The 21,789-nt window shown below is 46.2% G+C and overlaps 1 protein-coding gene across 2 annotated transcripts in view; it reads right to left on the bottom strand.

The window, feature by feature from the left end:
• Window positions 1-1,089: 1,089 nt before the first annotated feature.
• The window catches only part of MSLN (mesothelin), a 44,657-nt gene continuing 23,957 nt past the window's right edge, over window positions 1,090-21,789 (bottom strand). For both annotated transcript variants that reach the window (XM_074840810.1, XM_074840809.1), the window contains exons 8-34: window positions 19,195-19,235; window positions 18,579-18,600; window positions 18,440-18,467; window positions 17,555-17,639; window positions 16,330-16,491; window positions 15,688-15,890; window positions 15,181-15,272; window positions 14,354-14,484; window positions 13,612-13,733; window positions 13,015-13,186; window positions 12,493-12,705; window positions 12,228-12,398; window positions 11,084-11,230; window positions 10,881-10,930; window positions 9,883-9,997; window positions 9,493-9,578; window positions 8,769-8,898; window positions 8,448-8,638; window positions 7,575-7,665; window positions 6,985-7,096; window positions 6,586-6,770; window positions 5,619-5,765; window positions 5,252-5,385; window positions 4,628-4,755; window positions 3,909-4,003; window positions 3,109-3,301; window positions 1,090-1,754 (exon numbers count right to left, since the gene is read on the bottom strand). In XM_074840810.1, coding sequence (XP_074696911.1) covers window positions 1,660-1,754; window positions 3,109-3,301; window positions 3,909-4,003; window positions 4,628-4,755; window positions 5,252-5,385; window positions 5,619-5,765; window positions 6,586-6,770; window positions 6,985-7,096; window positions 7,575-7,665; window positions 8,448-8,638; window positions 8,769-8,898; window positions 9,493-9,578; window positions 9,883-9,997; window positions 10,881-10,930; window positions 11,084-11,230; window positions 12,228-12,398; window positions 12,493-12,705; window positions 13,015-13,186; window positions 13,612-13,733; window positions 14,354-14,484; window positions 15,181-15,272; window positions 15,688-15,890; window positions 16,330-16,491; window positions 17,555-17,639; window positions 18,440-18,467; window positions 18,579-18,600; window positions 19,195-19,235 — 3,341 coding nt within the window. In that variant the 3' untranslated portion in view covers window positions 1,090-1,659. The remainder of the gene's footprint in view (window positions 1,755-3,108; window positions 3,302-3,908; window positions 4,004-4,627; window positions 4,756-5,251; window positions 5,386-5,618; window positions 5,766-6,585; window positions 6,771-6,984; window positions 7,097-7,574; window positions 7,666-8,447; window positions 8,639-8,768; window positions 8,899-9,492; window positions 9,579-9,882; window positions 9,998-10,880; window positions 10,931-11,083; window positions 11,231-12,227; window positions 12,399-12,492; window positions 12,706-13,014; window positions 13,187-13,611; window positions 13,734-14,353; window positions 14,485-15,180; window positions 15,273-15,687; window positions 15,891-16,329; window positions 16,492-17,554; window positions 17,640-18,439; window positions 18,468-18,578; window positions 18,601-19,194; window positions 19,236-21,789) is intronic.

The raw sequence follows: 21,789 nt of genomic DNA, 5'->3' as shown, positions 1-21,789 counted from the left end.
GAGGACAAGTATTTTTCCTGCCCAAAGCAGCCCAGCAGGCACTTACTAGCTAGTTGCTCCATGTACTACAACCACCAGAATACCGACTGGTCTGACACCGCGTCGATGCCCACAGCAGGCCCGGTTCTGCCAGCTTTACTCACACCGAGTATTTTCCTTCCAAGCAGTCCCACTGGGATCTGTTGGCACAGCGGGACAACTCAGGGATTTGAGTTACTGGCCGTTGCAAAAGAAGCAGAATATGGCCCAGCAATGCGGCTCAGAGATCCACTAAACTGCTTCTAACTTGTTCCATGAACTTTGGAGATTTTTGATCAATATTTGTTCAGATTACACGAAGCCTAGTTAGAGGGATGATTAGCGGAAGACGGTTTATCTTGATTACTGTTGCAATGCTATACAATAAAACATCAATCAACATTATTTTTCCCTAATCAAATGTTTTTTGATGTGTATTGTCATTTTTCTTGCTAGCTGAAATCTAAAGTTTCCTCTTCTTTTGCTTTTTCAGTACTTAGTGTCTCCTCCTCCAATAGCTCTACTACAAGAGAGTTTCTCCCTCCAGCTTTCAGATCTTCCACTGTTTCAATTCTCCACAAGCTGAGGAGATTCTTGCATGTCATTTGTTCAGAGTGAGTCAAGGCACGAAAAAAACAAATGCAGGTTTCTCTCGGGGGATGGATGCTGTTCAAATGGCGACCGTCTGCCTTACCTTGGGCTTTCTCCCACCCCAGCCAGCGCCCAGCACCACGGGCTGCGAGCAGTGGGCAAGTGTCTTTTCCCAGCCAGAAGCCTGCAGCGAAGGGCAGACCAGGCTCTGCTCTTTCTGTAAAACATGGATTATGCACTTTAATGATGTCTTTGCAGGCAGGCTCTCCTCCTGGGGGAAAAGGGGAATTTCAGGGGCTGGATTCAGGCTGCACTGAGGCTTTTTTGGACAGAAATTCCCAATGAGTGGAGAAAGAAAAAAAAAAAAGTGTTGAAAATCATACACAAAGCTCTTACGACCTCCCCATGAAGAAGCTGAGAACAACCTCAGCTCTCTAGGGCTGAATTGTCAACACCAAAAGAAAAGTAACAGGCACGTCAGGGGTTTCTGACCATTTAATCTGCACCAATACCTGCAGACACAAAGGTGGGGGCAGTCTGAACGAAGAGAAGACAACAGCAACTCACAATTTGCTTCTGATATTTTTTACTTACTTCTATTATTTATTTACAATCAGCCAGAAAACTTCACTCCCACTCAGAGGCCTTGGCAGTGTGAAGAGATGAGGCAATTTAAGAAATGTAATCGTTAACATGCAGAACAGCTGATTTGTTCACCCTTAAACCCACCAGGGTTATGCAGGAAAACACTGACATGGTTTGTGTTGCAGTAATATGGCTGGGCCTTACCTGGGCTGGTCTGTATAAAAGGCAAAGAACGTGCTCTGAAGAGTCTGAAATCTTCCCTTCAGAGAGAACACTGATATTTTTTTTTTTCTTTTTTTGAGTGATTTGAAAGACAAAAGTACCTAAAAGTGAACCCTGGGCTACATAACAGTTGCCTGCTAGCACTGAGCACCCCCTCACCCCCCAGGCATCATTGTCCCGACAGGCCTCAAGGCAGGTCAGAGGCTGGTCCTCCTCATCTTGCTTTGTCTTGAGGGAAGATTTTCAAGACAAGACCGACATCATCAGGAAAGTGATAAGCAGAGCAGGCAGGAGGTGGAGTGTCATGGCCACAGCACCCAGAGAGGCTGAGGACGGTGCTAGAGGAAAAAGAGGGGGCATGAGTGCAAAGAAATGAATGATTGAGCCGTTCCCCCATGGGCAGAACACAGAATCACAGAATCATCTGGGTTGGAAAAGCCTTTGAAGCTCCTCCAGTCCAACCATGAACCTCACACTGACCGTTCCCAACTCCACCAGATCCCTCAGCGCTGGCTCAACCCGACTCTTCAACCCCTCCAGGGATGGGGACTCCCCCCCTGCCCTGGGCAGCCCATTCCAACGCCCAACAACCCCTTCTGCAAAGAAATCCTTCCTAAGAGCCAGTCTGACCCTGCCCTGGCGCAGCTTGAGGCCATTCCCTCTTGTCCTGGCGCTGGTTCCTTGATTCAAGAGACTCATCCCCCCTCTCTGCACCCTCCTTTCAGGGAGTTGTAGAGGTTGATGAGGGCTCCCCTCAGCCTCCTCTTCTCCAGACTAAACCCCCCCAGTTCCCTCAGCCGCTCCCCATCAGACCTGTGCTCCAGACCCTGCACCAGCTCCGTTGCCCTTCTCTGGACACGCTCGAGTCATTCAATGGCCTTTTTGGAGTGAGGGGCCCAAAACTGAACCCAGTCATTGAGGGGCGGCCTCACCAGTGCTGAGTCCGGGGTAAGATCCCTTCCCTGTCCCTGCTGGCCACGCTAGTGCTGATACAAGCCAGGATACCATTGGCCTTCTTGGCCACCTGGGCACACTGCTGGCTCATGTTCAGCCAGCTGTCAATCAACCCCCCCAGGTCCCTCTCTGACTGGCAGCTCTCCAGCCACTCCTCCCCAAGCCTGTAGCGCTGCTGGGGGTTGTTGTGGCCCAAGTGCAGCACCCGGCATTTGGCCTTATTGAAACTATTGAGTTAATATACAGAATATCTCTTTATGCCACATCCCAGGAAGATCTTTGCCTTTCTACCTACGGTAAATACCACAAACTCACATCCCAGATCTGACACGCAGCAGAGGAAAAAGCTCTGCAAGCACTCGCTCAGTTGAGACATCCCGCCAGTGAGGATGCTCTCAGTGGGATTACGGGATGGCTTCTTCCACTGGACCCAGAATGTGCTCAGCAAGGCTTAAGACTCCTCGGCAGAATTGCTTGAATAGGTAGTCACAAGTGCCACTGGAAGGGGTCTGCACTAGCCCAGATCAACAGGCCCAAGAGCAGCCAGCAGGGCCTTGGCACAAGCATTGCTGAGAGCAGGACCAGAGCAGCTTGGCCACCGCTCGCTTGAGCTCGGTGCACTCACTTCTCTTCTACAGACAACTGAAAGCACTTCCATAAGGCAGTTTTGACCCTTGCTGTAACCCAAAAATAAATATTTAAAAGCACAACAATCAGAGATTGTAACATAATACGTACACTGAAATTTGGGTGGGACGATGTTGATGTAGCCTTCTTGTGTTCCCCCAGTGAGTCCAACATCCAGTTTATCCAGTTCTGACTGTTTCTGCGTTTGGACCCACTCCCGGATGGGAGACTGGTTCTGCCATTTCTTCAGATCACGAAGATTTATTATCCCCATCAAGCCCTGAACCTCAGAAGGTGTCAGGCTCTAGGAGAAATCAAAGAGCAAGAATTACAGATGTAAATGCAGGAATGGAAATAATACCTCTGACCAAAGAACTGATGAGGTTTCTATTAGCAGATGTGTGAAGAACACAGAAGACAAATTTCTGGTGAGTGGCTTCAGCTGGGACACTCTTGCCTTAGATTAGGGGAATGAACATGATGGTTCCTCAAAGACTATCTCTGTTGTCCTCCGATGACAAGTCTCCTCCATGCATGTGGAGGCCCCAGTCCCTGCCCAAATCACTGGGCTTTCTTCCAAAATTGATGATATTGCTGCTAACGTTCTCATTAGATCTGTCACAGAGCTGTGGACTGTAGTCTAGTGGACGCCTGTACCCTGCTCCCACCTCTACTGCTGCGAGAGCCTGCTCTAAAGATATTCCCCAGTAAGACTGGCTTAGCACCCACATACAACTCCAAATTACATTTTTAAAAAAGTTTCAGGCCAGTTCCCCACTTTCTAATGGTCTATCATCATTATGAATTTGATGGAGTGACTCCCAATTCACACCAATGGACAACTCAACCCAAACCAACTATTTAGCATAATACGGATGCAAGGAGTCAAACAATTTCAAGATTCAGCTCACCAGCAAAGAGTCTCTTCTTAAATTCTTCAAAGTATGAACTGTCATGTTCACGTTGTCCTTGCTTAGAGCTTTGAGATCCTCACCAGGAGCCCCCCCTGGGACCAGAAGGAGAAAGCATATCAGAGCATGGAGAACAGCCCTCAGGTGAGCAGAGCTGGGTACCTCTACATGCTAGAGCTATAATGACATCTCCAACATGTATTAGGCTGGGGCTATAACAGAGTGAGTTCCAACTGCAAAATATACGGATGTGACTTCATTTGGCTGGGAGGTGTTATTGTGTTGGCCATTAAACCAGTCCCTGACAATGCCAGACATTAGACAGAGGGGTAAGAAGAGTTTGCACAGGCTGTGAATAAATTATTGGCTTAACAGGGGAAGAAAAAAAAAAAAAAATCTATGTTTTGTGACATGGAGAAGGGCTGTGAGATAAGCATTAAGCATTAGCAGCTTGATTTCTTGTGGATCTAGCAATTCTTATCTATCCCAGAAATCACGAGTTTGATTTTCCCTGTGATAGTCTGACAATTGATTTGGGCAACTTTAAGTCAGGTACAGAATCCTTCCAGAATATTTTATGGCATCTACAGGTTGGAAAAGACCAAAACTTTTAACAACTTGGCTTTGAAAATTCCCAAATCTTAGATGGTATTTGATGCCCATTCAGCTTCTGGCTAAGACCTCTCTCTTTCCCCGTAACATACTGTTCTTTTACATACCCAGATATGGTTCAATAAGCTCATAGTAAGCAGGTAAATAGTGCTGGTCTGAGAAAGCACGTTTTGCTTTAGTGTATAAGATGTCCTTCGTAAGCTGTGAACAGGCTGAAGGATTCAGAGATGCCAATCTGCAGAAAAAGGAAGATTTGGGGAGAGGAAAATTTTTATTATCTTCAACCTGAATAAATTTTGAACTATGGAGAGAAGCTAAGAGAAAAAATAATGGTTCAGTCTGCTGCTCAAAATGACAGGTCTTCTAAGTTATGATGGCTCTGATGGCACGTGATAAGTTTATGTGTTTGCAAAGATGTAGTTAATTAATTTCATTTAGCAGTCTTTTGAAGGAATTTAAATTAAATTAATGAACTCTCTTTTGCCTCTAGATAAAAGCAAACATGCAGACTGTATCTGTCGTCAGCTGAGCTGCAATAAAGAGAGTTTGATTGCAAATCTGAGCCCTTCCCTGGCAGGCTGGAGAACAACAGGCTTTTAAACCTGGACACAGAGCAGGTATTAAGCTGCTTCCTAGACTTCCTTTCAGTGAGTGGAAAGAAAAGGAAAATGCACTTGCTGATGGGAAAGTGCTTTTGCAAGAAGCCAAGAGCATCACAATATTTGACTCACTTCAGGCTGCTGGGGTCTATCATATTCAACTCGGTCTCGTTTAGAAGGCACACGTATTTCGTACCAATCGCGTTCAGTGCAGAGGCATTCAAGGCATTTCCCAAATCAGTGTATCGTTTAATCATTGCAGAAGCCTAGAAACACATTTAATTTTTTCAAAAGTTAACTTGAATCAGAATTTATGTTTTCATCCTCAAAAGAAAAGCAAATGCAATAATTACAAAAATAAAATCGAATCATTTCAAATCTATTTGTTTGGACCTCAAGAATGGGCCAATCTATCTTTGGACCCACTAAGCTAGTCCTAAACCAGCAGCTCCCAAACCAGGAAGCAAAAGTGGGCAGGAAGACAAACCCAAACCCCTACCTGATCATCAGGAGGCTGATTTTTTAGCAAGTCAGCTAGCGTGTCAGCTGAAGTTATCCTCCATTTGGAAATATCCTCAGGGGTGATGAAAGAAACAAGGGGGCCCAGTTTGGGGAGCAGACTTTCAGGATACCCATCAGGATACGTCTGTGGAAAAAATGTTGTTATTGCTATGAACACTTGTTATCATGCCCGTGCTTAAGAATTTATGCTCTTTGCACAATTAGTGTGGAAAAGCCCAAAAGGTCTACAAGGAATAAGAAAGCAAAGCCAGTGAGATTGCTTGAGCACATCTGTCCTTTTTCTGCTTGACAGCTCAGGCAAGCAGGCCTGAGGGGAAGGAACAAAACCCAACACAGTGTGAGGTGACTCAGTACGGGCCTGGGTGGGCAGCGTGCCTTGCAGTGGTGAAGCCTGACCAAATTCTGCGCTTCCCTAGCAGCGGCACAGCCAGCAGGTCAAGGGAAAGGATTATTCCTCTCAATTTGGCTGGCATTTGTGAGACCCCATCTGGGTATCACATCCAGTTTTGGGGTCTCCCTGGTACAGGAAAGACTTTGAGAAAGACTAGCAAGTCTAGCAGAGGGCCACACTGGTTGTGGGGGCAGAAGCACACAACATACAAATTGGGGCAGTGGGGCTGAGGGAGCTAGGTTTTTTAGTCTGAAGAAGAGAAGATTAGGTGAGGATTTTATTACTGTGTTCAACTATCTAATGGGAGATTATAGGGAGCATGGAGCCACACTCTTCTCAGAGGTGCACAGTGAAAGGATAAAGGCCAACAGGCAATGAAAATTCTGATTAGATATTAAGAAACATATTTTCACAGTAAAGGTGGTCAAACAGGGGAAGAGGAGCCCAGAGAGATGTTGGGAGTCTCAGTCCTTGGAGATACTTAAATTCAACTGGACAAGTCCCTGAGCAATCTTATCAGTAGGTAATTTGACATTCTTCAGCCTGGCATTACCTCATCCAGATTCTCCTTCAGCACGGCTAATTGCTGAACACTGAAGGCATAGGTCAGTATCTGAGAGAGATGATTCTCTAGAGAGACATTCTTCAGGCAAGCACGTAACTGCTCAGGAGTGTAGGAAATAGGCATCAATTCATCATTAAGAACCATCTCTGTTATCTGCTTGTCAGGTGGGCAACCTGTTGAAGCAATTATCAAATGTGCTCAGTGTTAAATCCTTTTGTTTTTGGAGAGGGACAGGTATGCGACATGGTACCACCCTCCTCCTGGGTGACCTGCCACCAAGTGTTTCACAGTTCAACTCAGACACATTTAGGGAGACCCACAAGCACTGGGGGCAACCCTGAGAGCAGGGGGAACGCTGCCATTACGGATCAGAGAAAGCTTCCATACCATCAGCACGCTTATGCCTAGTAGGCAGGAGTTCTTCAACAATGGTGGCCAGCTGTTCCCTCGACAGAGGTGAATCGTGCGCAAAGTTTTTCAGCCAACGAGTTAAAGCATCCTGCAAGAAAAGTGTTTCATCAGGGGGATATTGCAATCTTGGGTGTACCACCAGCATCACAAGTAGCCACACAGAGACAAGAAACTTCATCAATAAAGTACTACGGGCAGCAGACCTGCTGCTGTAAGCCTAGAGATCTTTCCTTGGTGACCCAGAGGCAAATTTCTGAATGCTTAAGCTCTATCATATCCCATGTCCCATAAATGATTTTACCACCTCACAAAGCATTGTATAGAGGTACCACTGCTTCCCACCTCTGGTACTCTTCCAGCAGTTGCAGGAAGAGGATGACAGTGATCTACATTGGCAATTCCAGGCTGTTAGCTTGATCAACCCTCACTTCTCACAGACCATCCATCCACACCCTTTGGCACCACACTTTTAAATGAAGACGCTACTGAAAATGTATCGGCTGAACAATCCCCATCACACTTCTTCCAGACTCCCCAAACTCCCCACACCTCTGTGAATAACCCACCTTGGGGATCTTCTGCAAGATGCTGTGATCAAACACAGGAATCAATCCACTGAGCTCATTCAAGGTAAAAGCTGACCATGTTACAGGGGGCCTGCGTACAAAAATTAGCAGGGATCAGCTTTCAAGAAAGAACAACAGAAAAAAAAGCTTTAAACATGCCAGGGTTATGTCCTTGTAACATCTGAACTTAAGAAAACACAAGCATTAAACCCTAAAACTTCTCAATCACTTCCTGTTACACAAAACCTCATTTCACCACAGCAGGAGCAATTGTCAGTGACATGAATAAGGGCAGCTGGATGGGAAAACAGCATTTAACAAATACATTATTTTCTTAAGCATGAAACCCAAAGAGTATCTATTGCTTACTATCACCCAATTCAGTGCCAAGATCTCAGGGCATTTGACACAGGAAGGGAAAAATATTTTGCCTCCCTGGACAATGTCTCTGTTAGGTATAGGCAGAAATTTATCAAGCATCTGTCACTTTGACAGGTAAAACCAGAATGTTTTCTGAAAGTCAGTGGCTGACAAACAGCTAGAGCCCACCTGTGTTCATCAGGACAGTCTTAGAGAAGTTTGGTTCATGAAAAATAAACCAGGAAAGGCTTTTAATAAAGAGGAAAGGCTTTTATAACTAGAGCAGGTGAGAGACAGAAGTGACAATGTATTTTTCAGTGGAATTCCAGTCAAACCTTTCAGCTGAAAGAAGTTCAAATAAAACAATCTAAAAGGCCCAATGTGAAATTCAAAAGCAACAAATTACTCAAGTTTTTGGTCAAGCTGGTTGGCTAGAGTTCACTCAGGTCTTAATAGAACAATGGTTTTGTTTAAGAGAACTATTTTGCTGATGCTCAGAAGAAAAGTTCATACCCAAATGCAGTGTTACCACTGCTGATGACACTCCTAATCGCCTCTTCTTGATCAGGTAGGAAAGAGTCACACTGACTTAATCGCTTCAGCAAATTCCCACCAGAATTTCTGATGTATTCTCCACCCAGGTCACAGACCAGACGTCCCAGAATCTCTGCATCTTCCTCATTCACTTCTGTGCCAGGAATTTTCTGAAATAATACAAGACAGAGGCATTAGAGAGAACTGGATGCCACTGCAGAAGCGCATTCTTGTTCCTGCTGACAGCTGACAACCCCAAGTCCTCCCCAGCCTTGTGCAGGGCTGTCCCTGACCACGTACCAAACATGCTAAAGCTTCCAGGAGCAGCTGTTTCCGCTGAGACGACTCTCTTTGCAGAACATCAAGATTTGCTTTCCCAAGATTAGCAAAGTACTGCCTACAGCTTCCTGTCGCTGCATAGTCTGAAGGACTAGAAAGACAAAAACTCCATGAATTCTAGTGAAAGGTATCAGTTGGTCAGGTTCAAGGCTGTTCACCATATACCATGTCCAATATAACATCTTCCACATCCACAGACTAAACTCTGTGCAGCTGTTGGTCCCAAAGATCCTAGTCCACATTTTTTAAAAATTCGTTTTCACCTTAAGGAATCTATGGTGAGACTCAGCTTAAAATTGTTCAAGATTTGGATACAGAATCACAGTGGGTAGCTACCGGAACAAAGAAATCCACTCTACTGTCTGTTTTCTTCGATGTTGGTAGGGAAAAGCACATTCACAGAGGCCAGAAAGTACTAAAACCGCATACTGGTTTCGTATCCAAACAGACATACTTAGAAAGAGCTTCATACTGTTTATATTAATATGATGGAAGGTTGAATCTGAAAGGACCTTAAAACCCTTTTGCAAGCTTTCTGCAATCTGATTTTTTTTTCCCCCTGTAAGGAGGCCTGAACAGGTTTGAAATATGTATCAAACATGAATCTGTCATTACCAGCTAGTTTATAAAGTAATTTTTCCCACTAAGTACTATGGCAACAAGACAAAAACCATAGCACAGTTACCTTAAAAACAGCAACAGGTCTTTAGGATAGCTATCTAAATCCTCGGGAATCCCATGCAGCGTCACCATCTTCACTAAGCAACTCAGCTGAAAGGACACCGCAGTTTACATCGAAGATAGAAGCCAGCATGAAAACGTAAGAAAAAATAAAACAAATATAAAGATTTTACTCTGCTCCGAAGTGAAGGGGAAAAAAAAAAAGACAGAAATCAGAGGGTTTGGTTCCTGACTTCTCTCTTTGGGGAAATTCAGAACTGTGGGATGGGGACCCAGGACCAGTTACATTTGTTCTAGTCCCTTAAGCTGAAAGTGTTTTTGTTCTTGCTGAACAATCCTTGTTGCTATCTTAACGACATCTTCAAACATGGCATTTCGAAATACAGGAACTGACCTGGTCTTCTCCTAGCTTGACATTCTTCCTCTTCATGACTTTGGCCAGCTCCTGAAATCTTTCTGCTTCCATCTTAGCCGCACATGTGAAGCCTTGGAGGACTGACTGGGAAAGCCTGAACGTTTACAGAAGGCAAATCAGAAAGGCAAGGACTTCAGGAGAAAATTCAGTGCTGATCTTCTACATATATAGTGACAAATACAACAAGCATAAACCTCCCCCGTTCTCAAAGCTTAATGCTCTCCAAACTCCATCCCCTCAGAGTTGCTAGTCGACCTACGTGGGAGACGAAGAAGCCACCACCAGTCAAATCAACATAATCTAGAGACTCGTAGTGGAAGTAGAAACACAGGGACAAACTCTCCACCCCGAGTAGTATCGCTGTATCCTGAATTACAAGATCAGCCTCCTTCCTGTGTTTTTCAGCACATGCCACATGTTGAAAGCAAAAGGGAGTTGTGCAAATCCTCATCACTGAATATAGTTCACACAGCCTGGGAGAGGTCAGGGAGAAGTCCTTAAAACTTTAATTGCTTTCTATATGGAAAAGCTTCTGCTGTGAAATCAGCAGGACAATGATGTTGACTCCATTGTTTTTTCCAGATATATATATATAACGGTTTTCATAATTTTTCATCTCAGATACAAGAGCTGACAGAAGATATCTATCAGCCCTTCAAAATTTAATCCCTGGAGTAGCACTGTGGAAGACTGACATATTCTCCGATTAGAAATGCCTTCTGCAGGGGCAGGCAGAAGCAAGATTCCAGGTGCAGTCTGAGCCAGCAGCATCGTTTTAGAAAGCAAGTGTGGCTTACGGGTATATTTTGCAGCTGACACCCTGGTAAATCTTGGTGCTACACTCCTGTGCTTGGGTTTGCAAGGTACTTCCCATCTGCTGCTATGGATTGAATATGGTGGGTCTGCTGTACATACCAAAGGGAACATGGAAACTGCAATTAAAGGAAACATGGAAAATGGAAGAAGAAAAATGCTACCTGCTGAAGTCAGGCTCTGCCTTTATCACATCACTGAAAAACATGGCAGCCTGTGAAGCAAAGCCAGAGTGTCAATGCCTTACCAGGCTCCTCTGCAACATTCACCTGTATTTTCATACAGATTTGCAGAGCGGACTCATAGCTCTGTAGAGCCCAAGGCTGACACTGAGGGGTAAGAAGGACACAAACCACTACCATGTTACCTGTTCTCTGGTCCACGTTTTACTGTTGAGATCCTGAATATTGGGCTTCTCTTCCCCAAAAACAAGCAATGATTTTGGAATGTAACTGGCCAGAGCATCAGGGATATATTTAACCAGGTCACCAGGGTGGCCTACACTGGAGGAAATCTTTCAAAAAAAACCAAACAAAAATCTATCATTCAAACACTGTGGCTAAAATAAACAATTGCTAGAGAAGAAATGATGAGCTGAAAAGAAGCCAGGCAAATTCCCCTGCTGATCATCTGGGCATTTCTCAGAGACCTAACATTATGAAATATTTCCTGTTTCACATATTCATCAGAGTAGGAGAGCTGCGTAGAGCTAATACCTGGGGTCTGGGTGAACGGGAACAATTCTCTCTTATCAGTTTCCCACCTCCTGGCTTTATGCCCTAAAAATGTTTAACCAGCCAGAAAGGAGGGACAGGTCTTTCCTCTCTGCCAACCCAAACAATGTCTCAGCTTGCAGAACAATCCTGTGGCGAAAGAGATGTTATTTCCTCAGTGCTTCACACAGAGCCCTGGCTGCCCCACGGCCCCAGGACATGCTGTAGGCAGGGCATCTGGTGCCAAACACAGGTCAGAGTCTTTCCTACCAAAGGGAGGATGAATAACAAACGCTACACATGTGCCTTGAAGGTTAAAGTCAGGGTGAGAAAAAAGGTAAAGAGGTGTCCAAATCCTACACAATCACATGGGTGGACAAAATAGTGTATTGCTGAAGGATCAGTCTACTCTAAAAGGGACTTTCTAAGCCACCTTTATTTCTCACACATTCTTACTCCAAACCATGACAATATCCTTTCTCTGGGAGCATCTTTTCAAGTCAGTGGGAAGTAGTTTCCAGGAGTACCCTGTAAAACAACTGTCTCTTCTGCCCTCATCCCCAGAAGGCTCGGCAGGACACACTGGCTGGCAGCCAGGGACACCTACACAGGCACAGTGACAGGGACATGAGATGCCTGTCCTGCTGCACACTGTGTTTAGCAATGACAAACACCCCCACGGGAATGCTGTCTGGGTGTGTGTGGGGGGTGTGCCTGGCCCCAGGTAACCAGTGTTCTTAGCTGTGAGTCACTGGAGCTTTGCTAATTTATGACGCCTGAAGAGAAAAACAACTTCACCTTTTCCACAAATGTCATCTTCAGAGCAGAGGGCAGGGTCACTATTCGCTGGACAAACTCAGGCAACTTAATGGCTTCCAAGATCACTTCTGGAGACAGACTTCGAAGCGTGCTGCTGTTGAGACCAGCCACCAAGCTCCCTAGCTTTGCCAGGCTCTGTCCATCCAGCATCTGAAAGGAAACGCACGCAGGTTTGCGTATGCGAAGGGTCAAACATCACTTGCTGGCAGACATCTATACCATTCGTGGACCTTATCCTCCATACCTGATAGCCAGAGCTGAGCAGTTTGTTGATAATAGCACTGGACTGCTCAGGGCTCCAGCCACGAACTTCCCCCAAGGCAGGAATTGATGCTTCAAGGTCTTTATCACCGATGTTGTTAATGTCAGATACGGACAGCCCAACTGCAGCCTGGCCCAATGCACGCAGGATTGCAGGAGGGAAATGCTCAAACTTTCTCACCAAAGAGGTTGCAACCTGAAAAGGTCCCACACGGACAGAAAAGAAAGTCAAAGGAGCAATGAGGTGAGCCTATCGGATCCTACCAGCCTTTGGATGTCTTAAATCAGTGGACTTTCTGCCTCAAACTTGTGTGATGAAGCCTGTTGATGGGCTGCCTCCACCCACTGAGAATTTACAGATGATGAAACACCAGCCAGACGCCACAATAAAAAAAAGCATGAGGACCTACAGGAGTTTACACAAGAGGAGACATGAATCCTCAACCCTCACAAATTTTGTTTAGGTGAATGAAGAACTGACTCACAGGGCTGGACAGGAGATTACCTGCAGTTCCTCTGTTGTCAGGGAGGAGGGAGCTCTCTCTCTAGTTATTCCTCTGTGTGTCGAGTTCAACGGGCAGTTCTTGCTGATCCTCTGGGCCAAGCTCAAAGCGTCATCTCTGCTCAGGTTGCTCACTGCTGAGGGGCTCAGGTAGCAAACAAATCTGTCTGGGAGACTGCAGGTGGGAGACAAGGAGGAGAGGTTGCTGCTATGACAGACAGTGGCTCTGTCAGATCTTTCCTCTTTTTCCAAAGGATGCTCTTTTCCAGTGCATGTTTCCCCCGATTCATTTTAGCTCTGATGCTCCTGTTTACAGAGAGCACTGCTGCGCCATGCAAAACCACAAAAGCACGTAAGATGCGCTGTTGGTCATTAGCTGGTGGCTGGCACTGCACGACAGTCATTTCCCCAGACTTGGAACTCGGGGTCTGGCCCTCTCCATGACCAAGCACGGCGCAATTATTTGAGGAACAGAAAAATGCTTTAAAGGTTTCATAGAAGCAACCATCAGAATCACCACTCGGCAAACTGTTGCTAAGTTTTGCTAACGGTACCACGCTAAACCGTAAATCGGGTAGGAAGTCAGGTCAGGTCCCGTACCTCGATAAGGGGAAACCAGGCCCAGAGGTCAGTAGCCAGGTATAGTACACAGCTGTCTCCCGGAGCAAGGTGAGGTTGCTGATCATTTCCATATTGACTGGATCTCTGGCAAATTTTTGAAGCTGAGGGTGTTGACATGAGAAAAAAAAAAGAATAAATAATTTAGATGGATACTTTAATCCTGACAGTCACTTGGGAGAGTTTGAACAAACCTCACTTCATGAAATAAGGGGTTTTTTCACCTGGCTTTAAAGTTGTGAGGAAATTTATTTTTTAATTAATACACTGGGACCTTGTTTTATTTATCTTTGCACTCTGAAGGCACGGAAGCCTCTCTGTGACTGCTGTAAGGCACAAAGGTGGGAGAGCTGCTAAAGAACATGGCCCTGCCCCTACAACACCACTCACACATGCAGGCCTAGAACAGTCATTCACTAAACCAGGCCCAGACATTGGTCCAGTCTTGAGATAAAGTTTGGGTTTGCTCTCTTACTGACTCCACTTTGCCTTCTGCAGAACTACCTATGTGAAACGAACTTCTGTGCAAGTGCCTCTTATCTCAAGAAATCATGATGTGAGAAGAAATAAGAACTGAAGTGATTGTTCACCATAAATAAACAAGAGAAATGTTCCTGCTAGCAGCATCTCCATGAACTTTGGTCAGGGCAGGAAGACAACCTCCCAGGCACAGATTATTTTGCACACTGAAGGTTCTTCGTCACCATGATGAGCCTGGACTTACCGTTGGTTCATCACCAAAAAGCTGCAGGTCTCCAACAGTAGCATGCTCCAAAAACGATCCAAGATAATTTTCAAACCAAGCAGTGGAATTCAGACCTGGAACAGCTGCACTGTAGCATTTCTGCTTTGATCCTGCAAAACAGGTAGACACCACAAAACTACAGACTTGCACTCTATCAGGAAATCAGCTGGAGATTGGAGATTTCCGAATGAGGAACAGGTTTCAGTCTACGAGAGAACTCAGTCAGCAGAGAGCTCCTTAAGTGCCTCTGATCACACATGATGCTCAAATCCACGTGGTCGTGCATTCAGATTACAAATGCACATGGACAGGACAGAGGCCTCCTTCTTTCACAGCCCTCCAAATATTTCAGCACCAGTCTCTTTCTTCCTCCCTTCAAATCTGCCAAAAACTTTTTGCAGGACATTACATTTTTGCACGTGGGCTACTGCCTGGAGACAGGGGAGTGTCTTACCTGGGTCCCCTTTCTGAGCTGAATTCTTTAGAGCTCTCAGAACCAAACTCTGCACTGTTCCTTCTCAACAAAAAATGCCATTGGCACAGGATGTAAATCAGCATAGGACTGACTGTGATGATTTATAAAAATCCTGGATTGATAAAGCCCTCAGGCAGGGAAATTATTTCTGATACCACTTATCACTGTCATATTCCCAGCCTATTTCCACTGAAGAGATAATATAAATTCAGAAAAAAAAAAAAAAAAATCTGTGAAGCCTCAGCCTTGTAATGGATCACAGCTAATGTTGTAGCATACATCAGTGGCTTAAAGCATTCTGTTGTTTCTTAAAGAAAATCAAGTCATTTACCATCCTGGATGAGATAGTATTTGATCCCGGCGTAAAGATTCCTCTGTTCTCCCACTGGAAGGTCAGAATATATGCCATTCAGAGCAGCGACTCTAAAGGTGGATAAGAAAGGCAGACATCTCAAACACAGATGAAGTCAAACCTGGTAGGGTTGGATTCTCACAGAAACAGCTCTTTTTTTTGATATTATCAATCACAACCCTTTTCAAAGCTACCAATGTGATTTCCCTTCACAGCAGCCCCCATGATCATCCCGGGGCTGCACTGCCCACCCTGCGATACTGCTTTGTTAACACAGCGCTACCAGGGTCATCCCCCACGCGCTGACTGACGCAGAGATCAGTTCCAGGGGCTGCAGGGGTGTTACAAAGCCTTGGGGAGAGCTGCTTAGAAACCGCGCCGGGGCCTCCAGCGCTTGCGGGGTTTAGCCCCTTGCTGTGGGAGGCTGTAGTCCCTTTCCTATCGCAGCAACGCGGGGCTGAAACAATGGTTGTGTTCAGCACTTACATCATCTGAAATGTCTCACACAACACGTTTTTGGCACGGAGGCAAGCAAAGACCTTGGGCTCGACCAGGAATGGCTGAAGCCCCTCATGGACCCACTGAGACAGAACGGGTGGGCTGCCAATGTCAGGTACTTGCAGCATCTTCTCCCACAGGCCATTAATGAAGATCATGGTCCACTCGAGAGAAAGAGGCACATGAGAAAACTGAAGGCAAGAAACAAGAAGAAATACATTAATTCAAGTGAATGTGGCCTTCTAAACAAACATTAACATAAATCCATGTGAATCTGAACATTATGAACAGAATCACCCCTAGCAATAATCCCCTCTCTGGACAGCAACTCTTCCACCATAGCAATATTTATGCAATTCAAGCACAGTCAGCCTGTAAGTCACATTGGAACCCCATGTCTGTGTTGCCACTGCAATTAGCAACACACATGAGCTCATGGTTGCTATTCCTGTCTTCCCAGCTATTTCTAACAGCACAGAACTCTGCTATGTTGGTGGAGATCTGCTGATTGAAATGGTGCCCTTTTTAAAATAAGGTAATGTTAAGGTAAAAAACAAGGTAATGTTTATTAAAGCCTTCCACTGACATGAACGTTACAGGTGAACAAACAGCTGGATATGTGATACCCACCCGCTGGCTGAACATAGTCAGAGCAGCTACAAGCTTCTTGGCATCATATTTGGAAAAGAACAGAATGGAGTATTCTGGATCCACAGCACTGGCAGGTTTAGGGGTAAGACAAGAATATAAGGATATGAGGAAATCATCCTGAAGGTCCTGGAGCCAAGCACTCTGAAAAAAGGGAAATCCATATAGAGACAATAAAAGGTGTGTCATAGAGATGCTGCAGTATGCAATCTCCCTCAGGTCAGCCTCACTAGCTCACCTACATGTGAGTATTCAGCATGGGAAGGTGATGAAACATGTTGACAGAAGAGTCAGAAGAAAGTCCAACTTACACTGACTTAAAGCAAGTCTAAACTTACCCAGTTCCAAATGCTGAATCTTTCTGTTACCTGATCTGTGCTCCCCACAAGCAAACGGTGGCTTTAAAAAACTTTATTCAAAATGGTTTTCCACCAAAGAAAAAAAAAAAAAGGCCATTTGATCAAAGTAGAAACTTCCATAGGGAACTTTCTCATTCCAGAACATTTTTCAGCAAAAAAAAGCCAAACAAAAAACCCACAAACAAATACTTGAAGAAATGACATATTTTTGTTACAAACATTTATGGGAAAATATAAATCGTTGTCAATTCAATTGCAATTGAAATTGAAAATTGCACAGCAACTTAGAGATAATGATAAAAGCAGGAAAGGAAGTAAACCTGAAATATTCCAGATGACATTTTCCACAGTGCAACCACTTTTTATTGTGCTTTTACCACTTTTTATTTGGTTTACCCCAATGAACCAGGGTTACTTCATGCAAAGATTTGTTTCAGTGCTATAATGCCAGTTTCTAAGAGCCGATTTGTTTTGGAAATCTCCTTTATCCCACCTTCTTACTTGAGAGGTTTGGAAAAGGCAGCATCCTCCACGTGCACAGACAGCCCCAGAACGGCCTCCACGGTGGCGCAGCCACTCCTGAGCTTCGTGAGACAGAGCACGTGTTCCCTGGGAAGGTGACACTGCCACAGCTCGGTGCTCTGGATGGTCCCCGTGTCCCTGTGTGTTTGACCCCATCCCTTCTCTCAGTCTTGTGAGGGAAATCTCGCCAAGCCAGCCCCTATGCCTGCACCAGGCTCTGGCCCCTCGGTTCACAGCTGATGGTGGAGCTGCTTTTAAGATGGGAATAGCACTATTGTCAAGGAAAACAAAACACTAGCTCATGGAAAGAAGGGGACTGCCGTTACCTGTGCGCAGGCGTATTGACCAAAAGTGAGGCTGCAGGGGGAAGCCTGGCCACGGGCTATCTTGAGAAGCATCTCCTGGCTGACACTGGTGGGAAAAAAAGCAAAGACATCACCTCCAGTGCCACCAGCTGCCCCAGCCCTGCCACAGCTGGGGGAAGAACCGGCTGGGAGCTCACACTCTGTCAGCAGCAAGTCTCCAAACGCAGGAATGGAGCCCAGCTGCCCAAGCGCAAGTCCAGGCAGTCAGAGAGAGGTTTGAATGCCCCTGACCACGCACTTTTTGTTCATGGAAGTTCTGTTCACCTGCAGCAGGGAGAGCTGCTAGCTACTCTAGTGTAAAGGGTCTAGCCCACCCACTAAGGAGCAGGAGCAACGCCAGGCAGCCATAACAATGAGGCACAGCCCACATAGCAAATACAGAAGAATAAACAAACAACACAGATAATGAGAATTATTTGCTAGCACCATTTGGGAGCAAGGAGACTTGTAAATTGTTGACCCTTTCATAGAAATCAAGTTCAATGAAGGCTTGAACTGGACCTGTTTGAGTCTCAGGCCCTCACCACTAGCCAAGCTAAGCTCAGCACCAATGCCAAGGTTCTTGGAGCAGTAAATCCCCCCGGCGTCAGGCTGGCTGACACACCAGGGACTTGCCCTGCCTTTCTTTGTCCTGCACACAGAGCCCCAGGAAGGCATTTTCCCTTCACTGTTTCAATAAGCACAACTAGAGCCCTCCCTGCCCACAGGCAACCCTGGGACTCTGTGGGGAGAAAGATGCTACACCTCCTCTCAGAGGCTTCTTGCTACCTGAAGTGACATCCCCAACAATCCAGTATCACTCCCAAGGAAAATGCTGCCAAGATAATTTGCTGATGGTTCACATACCTTTTCACTGAAGCACACACGGCAGATTCTGCTTCCCCAAAAAAGAAAGAGGGACAAAGATATAGGAACTGCAATAGGAATATGTATACAGAACCATGTCTGAATCTTCTTTATGGAAATTACTTGGTAAGACACTCACCATTGACAGGGGAGCTGGAGCACTGCGCCAGGAGAAAGAGAGAAAAAAGATGATCTTATCACACAGGTACATGGTAGCACAACATTACTGGTGATCATTCCATACAGATAAGCACATTAGCTGCAACCATTTGTATTTGGATCTGGCCTGAAAACACACAAGTGCCCACATCCAGAGTTCCCATCTTGCCATGCTAGGGAGCTGTCACCCACAAAATTCACATTAGTACTGGCTCTGTACTTCAAACAGCTGGAAAGTCCAGGGTTGTGCGAGTCCTCCCGTCACTCAGGCATGAGGCTCAGTGGGATGGACTGTCCTGATGATCTGAGCGGGGCCGGTGGGTGTCACCACCACTGAACTGTCTGGTGATGTTCTTGCACTGAAGCCCTGTAAAGATGTGGAAAAGCCACCCCCGCTCCCCTTGTTGCTTGGAAGACAAAGGGGAAGGGCATTTCCCACCCACCTCCGTGCTCAGCGCACTGGATCTGGCTTGTAGCAACTGATTCCCACCAGTGCACTGCTATCAGGAAGGGGCCCACGCTAACCACCAACCCACGCACGCTTTGCAAGTAAAGACATGGATGACACATATTTTAAACACGGGAGTTTGCCTTACCAGGTATGTCCCAGCAGAAGTTGCAGCAGCTCCCTGCCAACCTGGAAGACAACGTACCGTGATTTTAGCAGCAAATCCAGGACAAAGCTCATTCCCACAGTCTAGCCCCTGTCTGGCTTAACAGATCCTGAACACCACCCATCTCACTACGTTATTTTTTCCTCATTCTTGACACAGTATTTCACAGAATCACATCTGTCACATCTTTCTGCTGGTTTCTCTTTGACTCTGTGACAGCTGCCTGGGTGAGCAGACACGAGGTACTCCTCTATCTACTCAGGTCAGTCTGGCAGGGGACAGAAATGCGGTGTCTTAGATGACATAAGGAATGGCATGCACCTCTGACCTCAAAGAGCAAAAGGCAGGGAGAGGGGCAGAAACAACTCTGGGGATGGCTCTTCTCTCCAGGACTTCCTTGCCCAGTATCCCTCGTGCACCATGGCCAGCCCATGGTTAACAATCAGCCTGGGAGACTGAGCTCCCCATGCTTATACCTCCATGTTGGTTTTAGGTTTGCAGCTTCTACTTGTTTCTTACAGTGTCCCCATCAACATGTCCATTGTAGCCAAGCCTGTGTTGTATTTCATTCATTTTTCCTGCAACGTCCTCAACTGGATTAAAATCCTGCCTGAGAGTTTGGCAGGGATTTACTGGAAGAAGTCAACCTGTCACTGCTGGCTCCTGGCAGGTCTGTATAAGTCCTCCACTTGTCTGTTCCTTGTTTCCCAACTTTTACATTGTTGCCGATGGCAACTTAAATCTTCCCTGCCAATGCCATGAAGCTAGAAAGGTGGTGAAATGCAAGCTTAGGAAACCAGTAACAACACACAGAGACTCAAATCTTCCTGGTATTAGTATTATTTACTTCAGATTAGGAGCCTGCCAAGCTCAGCATCTCTTGTGTATGGAAAAAAGGGGAAGGTAGAGACTTCCCACTAGTTTCTGACAGGACAGAACAAGTCAATGCAAGAAACGCTACATGAAGTGAGAGTCAGGGAGAGGGAGAAGGCAATGGTTAGAGGGTTCTGAGGTTAGGCTGGCAGGCTGACTGTCACAACTTACCAGCACTGAATCACTGCACAGTTGGTTTTGTTTCTCTAACGGCACACTTGGGACTCGTGGTCAGCACTGTCACTGTCCCCATCTCCTGGGGCAGCTGTGCCAGATCTCAGCCCAGGTGAGGCAGCAGGGCCCTGCAGAGCTGTCTGCCACAGCCTCCCCTGCCCGTGTGTGCCCACCATCACACCACACGACATGCCCAGTTTGCACCATTCTCCTCCCACCCCTTTAGCTACATCCTCTGACCCATCTCAGTGGGTGGCAGACCACAACAAGCCCAGCTGCCCTGCAGCCCCGAGCACCCCCGCTTCTCTGCAAGCGTTGGTCATCTGTTCAAGGAGTAACTCAGCACTGAGGGTTCGGCAGTTATCTCTCAGCAGGGAGAATGCCACCAATTTCAGTGACTTTGGATCAGGCACTGCAGCTGACAGGAGGCTGAAGTGGCTACAGAGATCACCCCCACCCATGTCTCATCTCCTGGACCCATGGACCAGCTAGCCCAGGGCTGGCTGAGTAGTGCTCAGCATGCACATGGAGGTGTGGCAGAGCTCAGGTTCAGCACGATTGCTCCATGGCTCTAAAGCATCAGTGACTCCCAGCCCTCATACCCCTCCTGGGGGAAGCATGGTCAGGATTGGTGTTAGCTACAAATATTTGGTCAGAAGTGACTCACGAGGGGAAATATGGAGGAGCTGAGCCCCAAAACCAAAACCCAGAAGCAACCTCCTATGGTTCCTCCACACCATATAGCTATGGGACTGTGCTAAACCGGCCCAGGGCAGTGTCAGTCAAACTTATAGTGATATTTGGGCACAGAAATCAACAGGATGGGAGACCCTTATCACTGAACTGTGATGGGGAAGAAGAGAAGGAGAAAGGCAGAAGCTTTCCTGGGTACGGACATGTTCACCAGCCCAACGACCTGCATTAGGAAGGGGATTGTAGAATAGCTTGCAGAGATGGACAAGAGGAGTCCCTAATTAGTATAACAGCTTTTTTGATTACTAACTGCTATATGTTTTAAAACATTTAATTAATAGAGAATTGTCACTAAGTAACAGGCAAAGAAAACACACCCATAGCTGGGCAAATGCAGCCTTAACACACATTAACTTTACTCCTAGAGAATGTCCCGAATGAGTTACCAAAATAGTAACCAGGAGTTCAGTGCCAGAGGCTGGCCCTGAGGCCATGCTCCCCTGCTTGCAGACAAAGCCCGGCTGTTTCCACCGTGAGAATCGCTTCCTGCTCACCTCAGGACTGGACCTTGGAAACAGAGCCAAGCCCTTTGGCCCCACTCTTGGAAAGCTCTCACGCATATCGACTCATTGACTCAAAGAGCAGTGTTCAGAAACACCCCCGTGCAAGAAGGAAGAAGAGGAAGGGTGGTTTCTCGGTCTGCAAGATCAAAGAGGACCCCAGCGTACTACCACACAAATCCTTATTGTATGGCCACAAATCCTTCACCTCACAACATCACAACAAAGGCTACAGACTTGGCTCATGTCATGAACCACCTCAGATGTGTGTGCATCA

This window comes from Strix aluco, chromosome 15 (genome assembly GCF_031877795.1).
Source record: "Strix aluco isolate bStrAlu1 chromosome 15, bStrAlu1.hap1, whole genome shotgun sequence".
Taxonomy (NCBI): Eukaryota; Metazoa; Chordata; class Aves; order Strigiformes; family Strigidae; genus Strix; species Strix aluco.
This window is presented reverse-complemented; position numbering and strand designations above follow the sequence as displayed.